At 43.7% G+C, this 21,965-nt stretch overlaps 2 protein-coding genes across 3 annotated transcripts; one reads left to right on the forward strand and one right to left on the reverse strand.

Moving 5' to 3' along the window:
* Nucleotides 1-1,055: 1,055 nt before the first annotated feature.
* Nucleotides 1,056-17,456, reverse strand: LOC111065054 (plastin-1). Of its 2 annotated transcripts, none has more exons than XM_022353015.2 (5): nucleotides 16,770-17,456; nucleotides 2,918-4,028; nucleotides 2,560-2,838; nucleotides 2,233-2,486; nucleotides 1,056-2,154 (listed from the first exon to the last, which is right to left on the reverse strand). In XM_022353015.2, the coding sequence occupies exons 1-5, from the start codon at nucleotides 16,842-16,844 to the stop codon at nucleotides 1,936-1,938; spliced, it is 1,938 nt and encodes a 645-aa protein (XP_022208707.1). In that variant the 5' UTR covers nucleotides 16,845-17,456; the 3' UTR covers nucleotides 1,056-1,935. The 2 variants fall into 2 exon arrangements, with proteins under 2 accessions (XP_022208707.1, XP_022208708.1); XM_022353016.2 differs by lacking the exon at nucleotides 16,770-17,456 and adding an exon at nucleotides 6,350-6,926.
* A 1,630-nt stretch (nucleotides 17,457-19,086) lies between these two features.
* Nucleotides 19,087-20,799, forward strand: LOC111064962 (protein ILRUN). The gene is made up of 4 exons (XM_022352876.2): nucleotides 19,087-19,264; nucleotides 19,469-20,122; nucleotides 20,194-20,489; nucleotides 20,630-20,799. Exons 2-4 carry the CDS (start codon nucleotides 19,644-19,646, stop codon nucleotides 20,767-20,769), a joined length of 915 nt encoding a protein of 304 aa, XP_022208568.1. The 5' UTR covers nucleotides 19,087-19,264; nucleotides 19,469-19,643; the 3' UTR covers nucleotides 20,770-20,799.
* The last annotated feature ends 1,166 nt before the right edge of the window (nucleotides 20,800-21,965 follow it).

A 21,965-nucleotide genomic window follows, 5' to 3' on the forward strand; every position in this document is an offset into this window, starting at 1 on the left:
ACCTGATCGCATAGCCCCATAAATATTTCCATTTTTTCATATCTTGAATCAGTAAACCATCCAACGAAGACTCCTAGACCCACTCTGTTCGTGGAAAATGTTTAGGGCATGAAAGTGCGCCCACAAATACATACATGAGTCAGACGCAGAGACTGGTACAATGATCTCAGATGTACACATGAGTAGTACCAAAGACTAAACAATTAAATACACAACTAATTAAATGGAATAAATTCCATTTCAGTTTTCTTTGGCCCCTCGTGTTAATTCTCTTTTGGGTCTGACCTAAGAGTCCTTTGCCGCGAACCGCTTTTGGGTCCTTAATAGAACATCGTGATAGTGTATGGTCTTTGATACTATTAAGCTTACATTTTGTTGGTTCCCTTAAAGTTAGGAGAATAATCGATTGAAGTTTCTCTAAAAATTTGTTATAAAATCATTTACAAATATTCACAGATCGAATATACTGGTGAAATATGATTTGAGGTTCTTGTTTATCTGAGGAGTATTTTAGTGGATCAACTTTGATCGATATTCAAATCAAATCCCACAATGTACCGATTAAAATAAGAAAAAAATAATCCCTTTTTTATATATATTTACTTTATTGTTTTTACTTTTATTATGCATAGGTTATTACTATATCTGTTTCTGCGTTCATTTCTTTTCTTTTCCCTTTTGTTTTGTCGCCTCATTACACTAAGAATTTTTCGTTGGCTTCCTTTTTTTGTATCTGCCTTCTCTCTTTTTCTTTTGTTTTCTTTTTCGCCGTGTATAGCTTGCTCTTTCTATGTCATGGAAGCGCTTGCCTGCTGCCTGCTGCCATTTGTCTGCTGCCATCTCGCTCTAACGCACTTAAACGCAAAGTTAACCAAGTATTTAATTAATATAGAAATAGTGTTAAACAAATGTAGAAAAAACAACATAAACAAAAGCGGCTTACAATTATTTGCAAAAAAAAGCTAAATATAAAGTTAATTATTCCTGCTCCCGTCATTCCCTCTCCGATTTGAATTCCTTTTGTTTTGTTTCGTTTCGGTACGTTTTTTTTTTTGATTTTCTAACCATCCATCAACGGTCGTTCCCGTTTATGCAAAAATATATAGCTTTGTATATATGTATAATATATATATATATTATGTATGTATGTATGTATGTATATAGGCGCATATCGTAATCGTTTATATAAATATATTTGTATATATATTACAAAGTTAATTGTTTTCTCTCCATTTCGTTTGTTAATATTACAATTTTTTAATTCCTTCTTAATCTTGCACGTAAATCTTTGCCTCGTGTTTTTGTTTTTGTTTTGTTTTCTTTTCTTTAACTTATAGCAGAAAACGCAATACCTTTATTTATAAAATAAGGTTACCGTGGGGTTGCAGTTGCCGTTGCCAATGCTATTGCTGTTTGCTATGTATATGGTTGAATAACTTAAACGATTGTTAAACAAAATCTAATATAAAAAAAACATCAACTCGCCGCCGCCGCCGCTGCCAGGCACCCAAAAAAGATGCGCGGCATTCTCTCAAAATGGTTTCGCTTAATTACAATGGGGGTCGGTGGGACCCCTCTCGTATATATATAAATATACATATAATAAAAAAATGATCAAAATGAGCAAATAAACAAAAAAAAAATTATTTAAATAAAAATTAACGTTAGAAGAACAGTTTTGTGGCGGGGAGCTGGAGCTGGAGGGGGAGGGGACGCGGGGTCAAATTGTTTACAATTTTTAGAGCTTTTTTTTTTAGAGTAAATTAGCAAATACGAAAAACGCTCTGTTTTAGTCTTCCCTTCATTATAGTTCTCAATCTCGTGCTTATCCATATAATTCCTTCATTTTGTTTTATATATTTTATAATTGAGTTGCTGTTTGCTGTTGCTGTTTGCTGTTGCTGTTTGCTGTTGCTGTTTGCTGCCTGCTGCTTGCTAATTGCTGTTGTTGGTGGCAACCACTGGGGTGCTGTTGTTGTGGTTGTTCTGGTCAACGCTGTCCATGTTGGGCACATAGTCGAGGGCCATCATGCAGGCGAAGACGGTCATTACCATTTTCGGCTTCACTTCGGTGATGTCCTCGGGCAGGGCGTACACGCGGGCACCGATCTTGCGGGCCATGGAGATGGCATACTTGGCATTGGCCAGATTATCCTGCAAGCAATAATAATAGTAAGTTGAATGGCCATTCGGTTGGCATCTTGGCATCTTGGCATATTGAGCCACACTCACCTCCTGCGTGCCGCTGGTGCGAACCAATTCGTAGTTGATGCTGCCCTCCTTGATCGCATCGATCAGATCGATCACAATCTTACCATCGGCAATGGCATGATCGTTGAAGTTGCGCAGCTGCGACTGCTTGCCGGCCTCCGCCAGGCGATTGTTCACCCACTGTACGATCTCCTTCTCGATGATCGGATTGCCGGTGTTGGCCAGTCGCGACAAAATGGACAGCGTGTAGGCGCGCATCAGCTGCCAGATGAGGGCTAAAGTGTACACACAAAAATGCGATTAATATATATATCAATTTGGCTGGGTATTTGTTTGCTTGACACTTACCCAGTGTCAGTGTGGCATTGCCATCGTTCAAGTCCTGGCCAGCAATGCCGACCAGCGAGAATTTCAGCTGCTTGCCCAGATCGACGGCATAGTTGCAGTTCTCCAGCTTCTCCATGAACTTGCGCAGCGGCGTGAAGCGCTTGTGGACGCGGCTCCAGTTGACGATGCCCGGCTTAATGACGTCAAACAGCTGGAAGATGACCAGGCCATCGGCCAGATCCGAGTACAGCCAGTTCACATGCGGCGACACGCCCATCGAGTTCATCCAGTTGCGGTAAGCTAATCCAATCCAATCCAATGGGAAGACATTAAATCAAACACTTTCCTTATGCCCCACTCTCGACTGTGCTGTACTTACTCTTCTCCTCGCGCGTCTCCTCGATGGATTCGAGTCCCTCGATCTGCTCGGGCTTGTCCAGGCCGGGATGGTTGTTGAACAGATTGGCGACAAAGGCCAGATTCAGCTTGTAGACACCGTTGACGACATCCTGGGGCGTGAGGAAGCTGCGGCAGTGGAGCTTGCCCGCCTGCTGGAGCATGATCTCGGCCCGCTGCTGCAGATCGGCCTCGCGCAGCGCATCCAGATTGACGTCGGCATCGTTGCCGGCGATCTGCTTGAGCAGATGCGAGTAGATCTCCGAGTCGACAATGTCCGACTGGAAGTTGGTGCAGCGGCGCGAGATGCCGGCACGCTCCAGATGGTGGTTGACCCAGCGCAGGAGAATGGCCTCGGGCGACATCTTCATGAGGTCCTCGAGACGCTCGTTGTCGAAGAGGAGGCCGGCGAGGCCGGGACAGCTGTCCAGGGTGATGTGGCTGAAGAGGCCGATGCGGATGATCTGCCAGAGCAGACCCAGCACCAGATGGGGCTTGCCCTTGGCCAGATCGTGGGCATCGATGTTGACGATGTTGCAGCCGATGGCCTGCGAGGAGACGAGGGCCAGCGTCAGGTTCTCAAACTCGCGGTAGACGGTCAGGTTCTTCTTGTTGATGGCGCGCTCGTCGATGGTGTCGGGGCAGGAGTGGTTGATGATCTTGCACAGCAAGATGCCATCCTTGATGCTCAGATACAGCCGCTTGCCCTCGCTATCGATGGGCAGCAGATGCTGCAGGTCCTTGTCGTGCCCCAGATTCGAGTTGATCCAGTCGGAGAAGGCCAGCTGCTCCTCCAGTCGCACCGAGTGCGTTGTGCCCTCGGACGAGCTGCTCGACATGCCGCCGAGCGTCTCCAGGTTCTCCTTCTTGGACACCACCGTCTTGAACGTGCTGGCCACATCCTTGCTCTTCAGGTCCAGGCACAGCGTCTCGAATTCCTCCAGATTCAGCTTGCCCTGATGCGCCGTCCTCTGTTTGCTCTTGAACTCATCGATCATCTCGCGCACCTGATAGCCGGCCAGCTTGAATCCCACCTGATTGAGGGCATCCTTCAGCTCGTGCAGATCGATGAAGCCGTCCTTGTTCGCATCCAGCTACAAAAAAAAACAAAACAAAAAAGAAAAGATGAAAAACAATCTATGAGTAATCCATTGCGATGAGTAATACGCGGCACTTGATGATTGCTTGGGTCAGTGGATCGAACGACTCTGATCGACCACATCCACCTCCCCCTCCTCCTCTCTGACCACTTCTCTGACTCATCAATCAAATCGAATCGAAATGCTAAGCAGCTGCCCCGCTCCCATTGCTATGCCCATTCCCATTTACATTCCCATTTCCATTCCCATTGGGGCGCCTGCTGGTTTATCTTTGGAATTTTCGCCCATGCAGCACAGGTATGCAAAATTTGTTTTTTTCTATCTCTCCCACACACACACACATATTGCACCTACCCCTACCCCCCATCCACATTCTTATCTATCAGTCGTCTCTGTGTGCGCTCGCTCGCTCGCTCTGCCTTATCGAATTTAATTTCCACTTTTATTTCTTTAGATCTCCCCGTCCATCTGTCTTCCTGCTAGAAGGGGGGAAGTAGTGTGTCTCTTTCACCTGACTGACTGACTGACATATCATTGGAAATTGTTCATTCGAAATTATATAGTGCAGAGATGTGTGGGAGATAGCTGAGAGGAGGATGGTGGGTGGAGTTGGAGTTGGAGTTGGATGCCAGTAATTGAAGTGTCTGCTTTGCATCCAAGAGCGTAATCATGGCCAGCCAAGAGGCAGCAGCATCTGCAGCCAGGCAGGCAGGCAAGGGGCAACGCGGATTTCCCATAAGTGAAAGCCAAAACAAAAATTTGTGTGTAAATTATCCAATGAATGAAATGGAATGGGGAAAATCACTTGAGAAACACTGAGTCCATTGAGTCCATTGAGTGCTCAACGGACTGTTGTGTTGTGTTGTGTATCCCCTTTTATGGGGATGTACTTCGGGATGACCGATGACTGAGAAAATTCTTTGCACGACTATTCGGATACAGAAAGCTTTCTGTACATTATATATTTTAAAATAAATGGGTACTTGGTGTGTATATTTCTCTATCTCAATCATTTAAAGAGAGATATATTTCATTGTTCATTTTGCTGTACTTAATTCAAATAGCAAACTGAATTCTTAATTGGATTTTCATCGAATCAATTTCCCAACCGATGGACGAGTACATAACTCTTCTTTTAATCCAAGCATCAACTTCTTAGTCGGAGTAAAAAATATTAATTTATGTATTTGTCGCTTTCGCATTTTTCTTACATCTTCAACATTTGCTAACATCTTCCTTCGTTATTCATTCCAATATTTATTGCCCTAAGAAACTCAGTAATACATAATTTTCCTTCTTTAAATTTTTTTCTAGCATTAAATTTGTCGCGCGTCATGCGGCAGCGCCTCTCAGTCCGGTGCCCGCCCATCGAACGTCATTCAATTTAATGGCTTGAAAGCTGAGTAATTATGGCAAAAATTGGAACACATGCCTGTAATCAATTGGTAATGTGGCCAGATTGTGCGAATACTCCAAAGAAATTCCCAACCCCAATGTATTCCTAATCCCCTATTCAGGGGAAAACCAAACGTTTGGGCAGGGTAGTGGCTATGCAGGGAGTACCCTAAATTTTTGTCTTTTGTATGGTGTGAAATGCTTTTCGGTGTGATATTAGTGGACTGTGGAATTTATGGGGCTTTTGGGTGGTTCGCCAAATTCTGTAGGATCGGGTGGGGTGTGCTGTGCAGTGGTGTGGTGTGGGGTTGGTTCGCTGATTGCTCCGCTTTTGCTGTTTGCCGATAAGATAAATGTTTGTGTGCGCCAAAAACAACAAACCAAAAAAAAAAAACAAGGTGAACATAAAATCGAAAACAGCACTCGATTACGTATGGTATGGTAATGATATCAGGGGGGGGTGCTGTTGGTGGGTGGGGGGTAAAACCTTAGGGCTAACCCACACGCACACACTTGTCCTTGGCCACCAACACATATTGATAGGCAAAAAGGAGGAATGGAATACATAATTCTATGACTGACATCCAACGGAAGTGATTTTTGATTTTGATTTTGGGCAGGGTAGTGGAGTGGGGCAGAGTCGAGGGCAGAGTTGAGGCGCGTGCACTTTATCGGAGGTGTTCACTGTAAGGGTGTTCACCGTATCTTGGTGTGCGTCCGTCTGTGTTATCGATTAAAAAGCCATAAAGTGCGCTGAGCAGCACAACCGATAGGAGAGTGAGACGCAACGTTAGCACACATCTGTGATTACGTGAGTCGCGGTAATCGTGAGTAATAAAAATCGTAAAGATACTAGCACATACATAGCACAGCCAACCCATAAGAAATCGTTCGAGAACGATATGATTTGTTCAACCTACATCGGGCAAGAGCTCCTCCAAATGCAGCCTGTACTCCTCGGTGGTCTGAATATCGGCCATTGCTGTTGTGTGGATTTTCCAATGGATTTGCACTTGGAATTATTGTATTTGTTTGGCCTGATTTTCTGTTTTCTTTGCTTAATTTAATGGTTCAGCCAAAGATAAACAAATAGCGACGGCAACAAAATATTAACAGAAACAAAAAATTAAGTTAATTGATTTGCACACACACACACACACTCGCACGCACACGGACGGGCACGAGCACGAACACGAAGGAAGGGTCAAAGTGTAAGGTGAAAGAAGCGCGCACACGAAACGATCGCTGTGAATGGAGTACCGGCAAGAACTACGAACGGAAAGTTGCCAGGCCAGGCAGTCGGGCTAACCGTTATTTTTGGCTTGCAGCGAGAGAGTAAGAGAGCGAGCGAGCGAGCGAGAGAGATCGAACGAGTGACTCCACAAGTGACGAGTGGGTTGAACGAGAGAGAGTCAAGGATTTTCCTTCTTCGCTAAATACCGCTACGCAATGTAACGTACGTGCATACACCCGGAACAAGCTGGAGCTGAGTAAGTACTAACTGGAGCGCTGGTGTGCCACGGACTATTTATGCCTTTTCTTTTATCAGAACTTTTTTCGTAAATCGAAGAGTAACCCAACGCACAGCTTTATCGGAACCAGAGGCAGAGAGACACACAGCAAGCGAGCAAGAGAGAGAGAGAGAGAAAAAGTGAGGAAGAGAGAGAGAGGGCCCATACCATACAATAGGAAAATGACGCGGCCTATCCTGAATCATGAGAGAGAGTGCACCCTGCCTATACATACACGGATTAGTCACGCTATTAAAAGCGATCCCAACTAAAAGATCCCAACAAAATAAAAACACTGAAACTTGCCAGTTTTTGTGGGTTTCCTTCCAAATGCATTTCCATGCGGTAATTACACATTACAGCTTGATGTTTCACCCAATTAATCAGATACTAAGCAGTACATATATATATGTATATGTATGTATGTATGAGCAAACATTTTTGGTATTTTGTTCGGTGGCTGATAAGGCGAGCGACGAGTGAGCGCGGAACACCTTGCCCTGGCCTGGCCTGGAATCGAGTCCATTCGTCAGTCAATATCTGTAGGCAAGAGTACGAGCATACATACGTACGTATATGTGTACATATGTATTACGTCAATATCGATGGGAGTGTATGTGATTACACCTGAGTTTGAGTTGCGACTCGCTGCAATAGGGTCGCCAGGGTGCATGCAAAAATTGGATATATTCAAAGCTTAAGTTTTTATTTTGTTTTTGTAAGGATTCATCTGTTTCCCCTCTATCTCTCTCTCTCTCTAATTTTGTGACTCATCTTGAAGAGTTTCAAAAAGTGTAATCATTATGCAAGCTTTTATGTATGAATTTCGATTGAGTCACGATTTAGTTGGTCAGTTTGGGTTTAACCCGAAACACAGGGCAACCCTTGCCAACCCAACCAACGACACAATTCGCCTGCTCAAGTGTTTAAAAACCTTTTTAGCGAATTGCTTACGCATCGATAATTTTTGGCACAGAGAGAATGAGATAGTAAGAGAAAGAGAGAGAGAGAGAGAGAGAGAGAGAGAACGGACACCAAGAAAGAGTTACATATGAAGTGCATGAAGTATGTAGAAGAGAGGGCACAGAAATAGAGAGCCCCCCGCTTATGTATTGGTTGGACGGGGCAGACATGATATTTAAACGTAATTGGTTTTTTAATAGGCATTGTATCAGCCGAGGGAATTATGTGGCAATTGCCATTTAAGTAATAACTTGTACAACAAATTGTATATCAAATTCCACAAAAGATAATGAAAAGTCGTGCCATGATAACACATAACTGGCGGGTGGGCGGAGCGCAGAGCGCGGAGCCAGGAAGGTGAACATAATCGAGTAATATTTACAGATACAGAATGATTCCCCCCTCCCTTGCATTCTGTTCGTTTTGTGTCACATTTATGAGCGACTACTATACACCGTAATTTACACGTAATCGCTTGCTTGGATTGCCGCTCACCCCCTGCCTACAAGCAGAAGCGCTGAACAGCAGCTGAACATACGAGTATTACTCTTACTGCTCGAATCTCTCCCATGGGGCACATTCTGGCATTGTGTACGATCATAATGGACCCCATTTACAATTTACAATTTATCAGTGGCAGCTTTATTATGAAAATGAGTCACGCACAGGGACGCTGCCCCCGGGGGCAACATCGATCTTTCATTGAGCCCAACAAATGCATAATAGTATTCGCATTCGCATATCTCCACGTTCTCACGTGACTGGCAGTTTACCATTTAATTCAAGAATAAAAAATAATTATTTTTTTAATAATCAGCTGATATTCGTATTGCGAGGGTTGCTATTTACATTTGGCCATTGGCCTAGGGTAACATTATTGGGGGGATCCCCCCATTTTTCATTTTATTTACATTGAAAAGTATGCCATTTTCTGTGAAGAACCGTCATATAAATGTAAATCGATTAATGATAAGCTAAAAATGCATCAATTCGTTGTGGTTTTTTGATATAATATTATTCTTTAATCCTTCAATAATTGCTATAGTCCCGAATCATCTCTGTTTGAGTAATTTTGGTCTCATTGGATATTTGTAGAGCAAATGAAGTAAGATGGAACAGGGCCTATGTCAGTAATGCCTATTTTTAGTGAAAGATCTCTTTGTGGAACCATTATACAACTGACACAATTACTACCATTCATTCATTGATAAGGCACCACACCACCACACACCATAATCGTTGATTGGTTTCCGTTTTTATACGCAATCGAATCGCAGCACACATGTGACCCTTGGAACTGCAAAAACGATTCGATGGTTGGCAAAAGAACAAAAAAAACTTTCTACGAGTCAACTTTTTGGTGTCACTTAATAGATTTTTTTTTTGGCTAAACCTTCACCTTACGGCTTACAGCTTCACGTAATTTGATGTTGCTATGCCACGAGAGGAGTCGCCACCAGAGCTGGCCACCAGAGAATGCGAAGAACGAGAGAACTATGCATAATGTTAATTATGGCAAACAACGCGCGAAATATTTGTTAATGAGCGATACTTTTTGGTGTGTGTGTGTGTGTGTGTGTGTGTGTGTGTGTTGGAGAGGAGAGTAAATACCCTATTTTAACCAGAAGTTCGGTTCTGACCATAAAGCAAGCCAGGAATAGGGAACAAGTATACAGGCATTGGCAGTCCGTTGGCCTGCCTAAGAAATAATCCAAATAAAATCGTAGTATATAGTTTTAAAATTGGTTTAATATTATTTCTTTTTATTTGTAGCCTTAGTGACAAAATTAATGGTATGAGAATCTGCTAGAAGGTATTTCAAGCGTCGATCACAATGCTTTGGGCCATCTGCATATCCACACTTTGCTTTTTTTTTTTTGTGTCGACGAGGCTTAGTCATTGTCACTTAAAGTCAATTTACAGCAAATGAAGTTCATTAGCAGCAACGCCGTGGGCTGGGGGGATACAGCGGAACAAGATAGATGCTAACCGACTTTAAGGTTGTTTGGTTTTGTTTGTTTGTTGGATTGTTTGCTCAGCTTTTAGGGTTAAATGTTTTTTAGAGAAAGAGTTGCCGCTGCCGCTGCCGCCGCCAAAGACAAAGACAAAGTACGAAAACGGTTTGGGTGGGGTGAGGTGATGCCAACCCACATTGCAATGTCACCTGGTCCCATGAAAACGTAATAAAACAAATACAAAATACAAAATAAAAAAAACAAAACACAAAAAAAAACTAAGAAAATACTTTGTTTATTTTTGTGCTACTTTTTCGCTTTCGTTGAACCGCGAACCGGTTTTTCGACGAGTATCTCATGGAACGGAGTTGCAAATTCCATTCAAAATGCTTGGCACGAAGCATTTTATCTCTCCCCTCTGCCCCCTTCGTTTACATATCCTATATGCAATGCCCCTCCACATCCCTCTCCCTCAGACACTACACTCTCTGTATCTGTATCTGTCCGTTGCCTCCTCAGTGTTTCAGTGTGTCGCGACCTCGACAACAATGGCAGCATTACATCAACCACTAGGCCCAACCCCCACCCCCCATACCCCACACCACTGATTGAACGTGAGTCAACAAACATGAGCCCGAAACATGTTAATCAACATTGAATGATAGATAGATATATACATACATACACACATAATATATATGCATGTATTATGCACCACTACCGATGCCCCAATCCTCTCTCTGCCAAGTGCTGTTCAAATATAGTCAAAGGAAATCAATTGAACAAAAATTTATAATGAGCCCACGACTATGCTGATGATGATTATGATGATGATTGTATGCTACATGATGCATACAAACATACATATACATACATATGTACAATGTACATGTGCACATAGATAGACAGATAGTTTTTTACCGTTGCACGAATGTGACGCTTGACTCTGGCTCTCCGCTAACAAAAGACCACCCAATAGAGAAACGCATTGAAGGTACACCCTACACACCCTACAATAGGGGAATAACGTGCCTGAAGCATTCTACACTCTTCTAGGGCAACTCCCCACCTCCGTTTTAATTAATAGTTATCCACGCTACTCGATACCCACCGAGTAAATATTCTGAATATTCTGTTTAATTCGTTTGCCACACATTTGTCGCCTGGCCAAGTCAAACGGTGTCACACTGCGGCGTTACTCTTCGTTTCTTTTTCTGCTGCCGCTGCCGCTGCTGCTGCCGCTGCTGCTGCTTCTGTTGTTTGCCGGTCGTTGTTCGCATTCGCTGTATTCGTTGTATTCGTATTATTAATTTTACGAGTATGTATATTCGTTGTTGGCGTTGTCAATTGAAATTTGTAACACGTACAGCAAAATTTTGTCTGCTTGGCTCTGCTGCTGCTGCTAGCTTTGAGTGTAATCAATTTTTATGTAGAAATTCGCAGCGAAACTCAAGACAGCGCAAATCATCGTCATCATCATCATCATATGAGCTGAGCAGCATGGAAGCATGTAAAACGTTAAGTCAATTGTATAATCAGCAGTGACACATATCCGCCAACAATCGACCGGACGGACAACACGGACAACACGGAGTGTTATGTACTATAATTGTGTGGGGGGGTCTTACACTGTACTTCAAAAGTTTAGATGTTTGCCAGAATGGCAAATGTATCTGCAGTATTACAAGACTTATCCACCATTCACGCACAGATTGTTCTGAAGTATCTAGAGCAAGTGTTTTTAATTTCTTATAAAGTTTGCCATCCCCGTTGCTGGTGGCCAGAGAGAGAGTGGGGGAGATTTATGGAAAGGAGCGGCATGGATGCATGCAGCTAGAATATTTTTCATTTGGAGGACAAAGCATAGACGGACGTACTACTGGGAATATATTCTATAAGTTGTGGTTTTTGTTTTTCGTTTCTTTGTTTGTGTGCAGGCAAAGGTGTGGCGCCTGTCCCGAGTGCCGGACTGCGACTGATTATACCTTCGAGTGAGTTTAGTGATACATTATACGCATACACATTAGTCACAAGGATATAAATTACAAAAAATGTGACTCATGTAGCTGCCCCCCCCCCACTTGCTAAATAGGGTGGGGCAAGCAGCCACCAGGGAGTGAGCCCTGCTTGAGGCAGGAGTGGAGTGGGGGAGGGTGCTGCTAATTGAGGGCGCAGCTCTAGGTGATCAAGGGGCGGTGGGTGTCGGTGTCGGTGTCGGTGTGTCAGTGTCAAGTAGTCGTACAAACGGGTTCAATTGTGGAGCTAAGAGATCGTTTAGTTTCACTAATGAACTGCTGGTTCCACCACAGCGGAGAAGAGCCAAAGGCACACCGGCACAGGTAAAGGCGGGTGGGTGTTAATTGCATTGGATATGCCTGAATGGATTCCAACAAAGCATTCCAGCACAGCCACCGACGCCCGTCACAATGCTGCTGCTTCCAGTTGCAGGCGGCGCACGCGACCAAAACGCTGTGAAAGTCGGCGTCAACGTCGCGCTGGCTGCTACTGTTGCGGCTCTGCACTTCATTATGACAAATTTACAGTTAATCAACGAGTGCGATGACAAAAAAAAAACAAACAAACAAACACAGAGAGAGTAGGAGGGGGGATTTGGGAAGGTAAAGAGACAGCGAGAGCTAGGGGGGGGCGGTCGTTACACTCGGGTAAATATTGAAAATGAGCCACTAAATCATCCATGTCTCTCCGTTTGTCCATATAACCCTTTTAGCCACCACCCCCTCCCCACCAATGTATGCCTCTCTCTCTCTCTCTCTGGCTGTCTGTCGGTCGGTCTTTCTTGCGTCAAGTGAAACCCGAAAAGAGAATAATACAGAGTGTCGGCTTTCGCGGATACCCTTTAGCTTTATTTATGCAATTTTTACAGCCAATAAATTAGAAGAACCTCAAGTAATAAAAATATAATAATTAATATAATTTATCTTTATGTAGTTATGGTGTGTGCACTGTTAATGATCGGAAATGCTTGTCAATATAAAATATATCCTCTGTCAGGTGGCAAAAATTGATAAAACGAAATGACAATAAACAAGTGCAGAGGAACAAACACAAACGTAAAGACTCCACACTCCACTCTACTCCATGGTGCCCCCAAAAAAGGTAACGCTGGCCAGAGTTCAAGCAACTCTGCACGCAAAAGCAGCAAATCGGGGGAAAAAAAACTAAAAACAAAAGCAGAAAAACCAAAAATTAAAAGGCAAAAGGCAGAGCCAAAATAAAAAGCTTCGACAAAAAAGACCAAGCGACTTTTGCATAAGGACAGTCAGTTGAGAGGGATGTGCAGAGGAATGGAAGAGAGGAGGAGAAAGAGAGAGAAAGGATGCAGCTGCAGCTGATCTGCCGCACATGCAACGCATTATGGGGGCCACTTTCACTGTTGTTACCCCAAGGTGCACACTGGAACATGGCTGTAAATTCTACGATCTTAACGGATTAAAAGTCAATAGATTGAATATTTATCACAATAAATAAAGGGAATATTCAAACATGTACATAATTGTATTTTTAGTTGTTGTTTTTTTTTGTGGATTTTATTGAAAGAATCTTCAATCACGTATCATTTACGTGACTCTCTTTCCTTGAAGAAATGATATCATCGTCGTTGTTGAGCCTTTGTCCGATGTGTTTGCATACAACACGACCCACTGTACGAGGAACGGTGGTGGTGTAGTGTGGTGTGGTGTGGTGTGGTGTGGCACGACGACTTTTGAGTGACAGTGAATTCAAAAATCTTTGGCATGTGCATCCAAATGACAAAGAAATTAAATACAAAGTGAATGAAAACGGACAGGGGGACAGCTAAAACAACAACAACAGCAACTGTATGGAAATGAAAAGTATGTTTAAGTGCCTGAGTAGCCTCCCCCTGCCCACCCCCCCTGCCCAAACCACAGCTATCCTTCTCTTGCCTGCCCCTCGGGGGCACTCAAAATGCACTTGAGTAAGGAGGCATGGCATCCGCAATGTTGATAAAAGCCAAGCTGCAGCAACAGAGTGCAGTCGTGTGTGTGTGTGTGTGTGAATGGGAACAGTAAGATCAGGAAAACAACAACAAAAACAAAAACAACAGCGACAACCGAAAGACCTAATAAACGCGCAGCCAAATGAATTATGTGCCGCCGGGCAGGAGGCGGGCAGACTATCAGCAACATGCAACACACTCCACAAAGAGCATTATTCAGCCCCGCGATAAACCCCATAAAAACACATTGCATATCTCCATCCCCATCCCCCCCCCATTGGAGCACTGACACTGCCACTCAACATGCGCGCGGCTTTGCAGCAATTAACACTGACACTCCCACGCAGAAAAACCAAAAGACGAAGACGCGAACGCGAACGCAGAGACAGAGGCAGAGGCAGAGACAACAAAAGCAGTGCTTTGTGAGTGGGTGGGTGTGTTTTTGTGTGGACACACACACCCACACATTATTTACATACATATGTATGTGCAAATCCTGCCCATAAACGATGCACTGCTTTCTTTGGAGTCGAGTGAATAAACACGCGCTCATCGTACAGGATTAACAGATCTGACTACAAACACATGTACATATGAACGTATGTATAAGAAGAGAGGAGAGAGTCTCAGACTCATACAAAATAATACTACATGTCATATGCAGATCTGATTAGAATAACTACTCGTACAGCCTTCATTTAGGATATCCAATCACACATACAGAGCTTTTAGAACAAGCAAAGCAAGGCAAACAAAAAGAGGCAAGAACCGTTACACAGCAATTGAATGCGGAACTGTATTTATCTCCCGCTCTGCCGCCACTCCCTCTCTTTGCATTAGTCATCGTTAAGCGCGCGCTACTCCCCGCTTCTCTTTGCCGGCGAAGAGCAAGCAGCAAGCAGCAAGAATAACAAAAAAAAAAGAAAAAAAGAAACAGATTCCGAGCTCTTAAGTGTCAATCAGTGCACTGCTGCCCCCACACTGACCTCGCCCCTGCCTGCTCCATGCTCCATGCTCTGGTGTGCGCCCATTGTGTGTGTGTTTCTCTTTATCCTGTTTTCATTCTACGATTCTTGAGTATTAATCGTTTCGTTGGCCATGCACACTCGTTGGCCCCATAACGCATACAATGCCCCCGCTTTGTGCTTCTGATTAACGGGTCGCGCGTGCAGAAGGAGCTGCCAACTTGCTGGCGCAATCTTCTTGCAATCGAGCGATCAACCATCAAACCATCAACCGAATGGACTGCCCGGTTTTTTATGAGAGGCACTGTGCTGCCAGCGCAGCCCTCCAGGGCAAGTGCAGCGTGGGCGTTTCATTTCATTTCGTTTCGTTTCTTTTCATTTTTTGGAACTGCCGAGAATCACGAGCTAAGCAAAAGCAGTAAAATAATAGTACTGGCCACATGCAATGAGAAGTGAGGTCAGAGGGAAACAAAAACAGAAACAATTGCAAACTATTAAATTTGTGCATAATAATTGAACAGAAACTGCTGCCAGCTTGACTGGTGCTGGTGTGTGGTGTGTGCCCCCTGAACCAAGGTAGTCGTAAGCGATCGCACAGTGGGGCCAAATCGATTGGATGCAGAGCATTGGTTCATATTTTTGAGAGATTTTGGAAAACTTACAGAGTGCAGCGAAACAATTGGAACAGTAAAGAGTTTTCAGAGTACAAGAATTAGAAATTAAGGAAAATTGTTGGGCCTGTTGTACGGTTTGCTTTCTAGTAGCTTTTCTTTCTACCCCCAGTTTGGGATCCCAGAGACCCACCCCATCATCACCCACTGTGCGACGCTGGCGTTTTCAGAGCTGAGACGTAGTTTTTCACGCTCTCCAAGTGGCTTTGCATGTGTGTCTGGCAGTGTGTGTGTGTGTGTGTGCGGGCTTGAGATTTTTATTTTAAGCAGAAACTGGTTTTCAGAGCTGTCTTCCTCTGCCCCCCTCCCTATAACCATCCTGCCTCTTACAGCCATCATTGACAGCAGCAGCAGCAACAGCAACAGCGCCTCTGGCAGCCAGCTAGCTCGCTCTTTTACGTGCCGTCTTAGTGTTGTCATACTATGGAAATAAATGAATAATACTCATATTCAAATAATATTCAACCGAAATTCCCTTGAAATACTCTTCAAGTGAAAGATAGTTCAGTCTGTGGCACTACCGTTGCTTGTCGGTTAGTCATAGCGTCATAGTGGATGGATGGGTGGAATGAGTGAATGGGATGTGGGATGGGCGCACAGGCAGCGCAGTCGACAGCGACAGCGACATTGAACTTGTGCGTTGACAGAGCATGCGCATGCGTTTGTTGGCAGTTGCAGCAACTGCCGACTCCCCAAAGACGATTTTACAGTAATTTAAATGCAACGTTTTACCAAAAATTTGCATATTTTATCAGTAAATCCAAATATATATGAGAGACAACATTTTATTTCAGATCAGAAGAGAGAGAGAGATGTTTGCTCTGCTGCTTCCTCTCAACTCCCACTTACACACAGCACCACCACATGCACCGTTACCTCCCATCTATGTATGCGTCAGTCTGTGTGTGTGTGTGTGTGTCTGATGCGTCTCATCTCTTCTTCTCTTCATGGGGGGTTGCTTTGCAAGGCCAGCTCTGAAGTCGCAGCCGCTGCGGCGGCGGGGTATCCATGGCGCTGGCGTTCGCCGGCGGCGACGACGACGTCGACGACGCCCACATGCACCGGGTTAACGGCAGCTTCTTTTGCCTTTACTACTTCTTCCACATCTTCTTGTTTGTCGCTGCTGTAGCCTTCGCATTTGTGTGAGTGTGTGTGTGTGCGCTTGTGTGAGTCATGCAATTGGCATTTAATGTTAATAACTTGCCCCACCTCCCACACCGATAGAGGGGCCACCCCCAAAAACCCAAAACGCAGAGAGCGGTCGAACAGTTCTTATTGATTTACCGTTACACTTACCTCTGTGAATTTCTCTTTGATCTCTGTCTTTTCATCAATGGAGAGGGTTTTCGTGAATTTATTTAATGTTGCCATTTTGTTGTTGCTTTGTTGATGCTGGCCGATAGACGCGCTTTCTTAATTATTTCTACTGATTGTTTGATTGGTTGTTATTTTAAATAAATTATGCGTTTATTGTTAATTTCACTTTGTCGCCTGTCGGCGTTTCATTCGTTTTCTCTCTCGCACTCTTTACAATCTTGTTTTGCCGCGCTCCTTCTTCCTCTCGACGGCTACGAACGTGTACGTCTGTGTAAGCGTCTGTGTTTGTGTATATTGGAGTGGTAGCGGCGACACTTTCTTTTGGGTGGCGTCGGCGACGTTTTTTCTTAATTTTTATTATTAATTATTAAGATAATGAAGATAACTCTCCTATACACACTACGATGCACCCTCCTATGCCTTCTTAACTGTTTCAGTTATTTTCGCTAAATCCCCTCTCTCTCTCTCTAACACACACACGCGCACAAACAATTTTCGTAATTGTTGTTGTTCCGTATATTTGCACTTCAGAAACCGTTTTCCCAAATAACAAAAAAATTTTATAAAAAAATCGATTGTAGAATGGATCTACAAACAACTGTCCCGGATGCTGGATTTGTAGACTTGTGCTATCTGCATTTGCCGGCTACAAAATAGAAAATAAAAACATCTCGTTGTACGGGGTCGGGTCACACTGAAAAATAACTTTGTGTTTTCTATAAAATATACCGACCCTTAGAATATACCAAAAAATACTTTCTCATTTTCAAAATATACCGTAAATATACCGTAGAGAATCATATTCCTCGATTTTGATATTCCGTTTGATATTACTAGCTAGTTGGCCCTCTCGGCCATAAACCAATAATTTTATCCGATAGATACACAAATTTTGTTCAGGATTGGCAAGTTTTCAGAAGTCCTTTTCATTGGATTATTTACATATTAAGGTTTAAACAAAATCAACATAAAACGATATGACCTAGTTTTGAGGCGTTGCCAGACTCGTGCAATTCGTAGTTGCAGCGGGCTGCCATAACATGATATTTTGTGATAAGAAATTCGTAAATTTTGATATTCCGTTTAATATTACTAGCTAGTTGGCCCTCTCAGCCATAAACCAATAATTTTATCCAGTTCCTCAATAAATTTTGTTTAGGATTGGCTAGTTTCCAGAACTCTTTTTCATTGGACTTTTTATATAATAAGGTTCAAACAAAAGCGGCCAAAGTATAAAACGTAAATTTTGACTAAATGTGACGTCAGTGTTGCTGGTCAACCAAGTTTCTTCTATGCGTATGTATTTTTTATATACCTTATTTATTTTAATTGGTGTTAAATGTTTTGTTTTAAGCTCCACTGAAACATTATTTATGATTTTATCCTAGATTGACATTTTTTTTTGCCCATTAATGCACATGTTTGTGTTTTATATATACATTTATCCCGGTTCTGATACCTATTATTGGAACCCGTGAGCTGCAAAATTTCATAATATCTTTAAAACAGAGACTGAGTAGTCTCTGCATTAATTGGAGCCTGAAATTACAAACAATATCTCAAGTCCATTATATCCATTTTCCCAAGGTATGCAGATTGTTGATCATTCCGTACCAATTCATTTCCCCATGTTGCTGAAATCTTTCCCATACAAATCAAATGTAGCTTTCGGATTCCCGTAAGATACATGCCGCTCACACCACGAAAAAGAGAGCAAATTTTGAAAAAAACACCACGATTTGAGAGCGAATAATTTTTTTGTACGATAAAAGGAGTTTGGCGGTCATTTTGAAAAGTTTCTTAATATACTGAAAAATAAATATTTGATTTAATTTGTTTTGTCGGTGCTGTCCACTGTGGCGTGAACCTCATAAATATTCCAAAATATACCTTCTCATTTTCAAAATATCTGCAATTGCCGGCTACAAAATAGAAAATAAAAACATGTCGTTTACGGGGTCACACTGAAAAATAACTTTGTGTTTTCTATAAAATATACCGACCATTAGAATATACTGAAATATGCTTTCTCATTTTCAAAATATACCGTAAAAATACCGTAGAGAATCATATTCCTCAATTTCGATATTCGATTTAATAGTACAAGCTAGTTGGACTGTCACCAAAGAAACATATAATTTTGTGCGAATCACTAATCAATTTTCTACAATCTAAGAAGTCTCAATTATTGGATTGTTAATAAAATAAGGTGAGAAGGTCAAAATAAGCGCAAAAAAATGTCTATTTTTGTACATGGTAACTTCACGGTAACTACACATTTGCTACATAGCAAGAACCTCTTTTGAGTATTTTACATTTTGTATATCGGTAGTTTTGTGCGATAAGCGGGTCCATCTAGTATGGTTCGTGACTGTTTTAAACCCTGGAGATCGCCTGCACCTGCATTTTAGCCTTTTCGTTAAGGTCACGTCCGTCTGTTACCAATCCGCCGGAGGACACTTGCTCATCCAGAGGTAGGTCGTTACCACCAGAACTCGCCTGCCCGTGTGTGGGTGTACCTGTACCCGAGCCGTTCCTGCAAGCGCGAGTGTGCGTGCCTGGGTGTGCGTGTGTGTGTGTGTGTGTTCCAGTGTTGGCATGTGTGTATACATATGTCATTGCTGAAACAACAACAAAGCAAGCGCTGAAACGCATTTTCATTTCAACATTTCCTGCAGTGTACGCCGCAACAAAAGACCTGCCCCGCCAGCCCACGAGACTCGGAGCAGAGCAGAGCTCGCCGCAATAACAAGACCCCGCACCCACACAGGCGCAGCGGTAGAAGAAGAAGAACAACAAGCAGAAATCAGCCGAGTGAACGCCGCCGACGCCGCTGCAGTCGCCGCTGTCGCAATGGATGTGGAGGAGAACTACGAGTCCCAGAATGCCACAGAGAACCAGGACCAGACCCAGCACCAGCAGCACCAGCACCAGCAACATCTGCAGTTGCAGCTGAATCTGCAGCAACAACAACAGCAACAGCAGATGCAGTGCGAGCCGCTCTTTGGCCTGACCACCAACACAACCACCACCACAAATCCCATGATGGAGACGAACAGCATCGCCATACCGCTGCCGGCGCCGCCCGGGACAGCGGGAAGCGTTGTCGTCTCCTCGTCAGCACCAGCCTCACTCCCGGCATCGTCAACAGCGGTGCCGCACCAGCCGAAGGGCCTGCCCACGAACGACTTTGATATCGACTCACTGCTGCTGCAGCAGTTCAGCTGCATGGGCACCACAGACCATGAGGATCTGATTAGTCAGTTCCAGAGCCTCATGAACAACCAGATGAACCGGGAGTCGGCGCGCTTCTACCTGGAGATGAGCAATTGGTAAGGGGTCTGCTTCCAGCTGTGCGTCCAGGCATCTTGCTGATATCTTTCCTTCTGATTCAACCCAACAGGAGCCTGCAAACAGCCGTCGGCTGCTATTTGGACTTTTGCAGCCTGCAGTCGCTGCCATCGATGAAGATCGTCCAGGGGCAGCATGTTAATGCCCAGCAGCAGGCGTTCCAGCTGCAGAACGATGGCACCGAGCGGTGGCCCAACAACTGCTATCTGACCTCGCCCATTCAGACGCAGCGCATCAATATACCATCGCTGCGACCGGGTGAAACTTGTGATATACTGGCTGATCTGATGCCCACGCAGCCGCCGATCATGTGGCGCCTCTGCACACCAAATGGCTGGTATTTCGGCGGTGAGCAACGACGATGTGGCAGCAAAGCCCCAAAAAACCCGATTACCCCGGGCAGTTGAGACTTGTTGCTTTCCCTCCCATATTACCCCCCACCCCATGCCAAACAGAATTGCTAATTGACTATTTCGTTTTGTCCATAGATGCCATTTGGATGATACCGCCAGGTACACAGGCCAGCCAGGACGAACTGCAGCAGCGCATGGTGCAGCTGATCACGTCGGAGGCCAAGCCGGAGGTCTATCCGCAAATCAACATCGTGATAACGGCGCACACACACTGAACACACGGAGCAGCAGCAGCAGCAGCAGCAGCAGCAGCACCAGCATTATTTTCATAAGAAATTTCAACAAAAACAAAACAAAACAAAACAGAAACGACAAACAAATAATTTAGAGCGAGCAGAGTACTTCCCGGGCTCAGAGGAAGGCTGATGCACACTGGAGAGAGACTCCTGCCTCCGGCCAAACTTTTGACACACGAAGAACCATTTCCTGGATGCACGAAATTGAAAAGCTGGTACATCCCCCCCGTTCCCACACATGCGGACTGCATTTCAGATGTTTTAAATTGAGCGACTTTTATTATAAGATTTAGGTCTGCATCCTGTCCCCTTCCCCCCCCACACACACACACCCACCATATATCCAAGCCAATACTTTTCGACTAGCATAATATTGTTCTCAGTAGATTTGTACACACACAAGATAACTTTTGTAAGCCTCCCCCCCTCCCCATCCCACTCTCCCATACACCCACCCATCCAACCATTAAATACATATGCGATTATGTAGCCGCAGCCATTAGCTGTATGGAAACCGTTTAGCAGAGCCAGTTTCCCCTGCCCCCGCTCGGGCGCCCACACTCCACACCACATAAGAACCTGCCTCCTCCTCCTCCTACTCCTCCTCAAACTTTTATGTATAAACAAAGTTGTTGAGTTCAGATGTAGTTTACATTTCTCCTTTCTTATTGTAATTTTTTTTTTTTTTTTCTATTTTGGTGCCAGACGACGCGAGGTTCGAGGTTCGGCTCTATCCGTATGCCCCGGATATAACTAAGAGCAATTTATGAAAATGAAATTAAATTTGTTCTAAGTTCCAAGCGGAGAATGTGTGTGTGTGTGCGTGTGTGTGTAATGCCGCGCAATTGTTTATAATTATTCTTTTATTTTTTTGTCGAATTATTTTTATTTTCGAATTTGTTTTTTTTTTTTTGCTCTTCCCGCAGTTGAGAATTTGTACCCGTACACTGTAACAAAATTAGACATGTAAGTGTTTAAGTGTTTTAATAAGCCTAAGAAATACAAGAGGAAAGAAAAAAAAAAGAGTGGTTCTGATTTCATTTTGGTTGGTGTACGCAGAAAGTCCATCACATTTTATATAAATTAAACTAAAAATTAATTTATTTCCAAATTTAAATAAATTTGAATTTACTCTGAAAAGGTGGCAGCACTTTAGCTGCTATTTTTTTGCCATG

The sequence above is a fragment of the Drosophila obscura genome, unplaced genomic scaffold, assembly GCF_018151105.1.
Source record: "Drosophila obscura isolate BZ-5 IFL unplaced genomic scaffold, ASM1815110v1 contig_73, whole genome shotgun sequence".
NCBI classification, from domain to species: Eukaryota; Metazoa; Arthropoda; class Insecta; order Diptera; family Drosophilidae; genus Drosophila; species Drosophila obscura.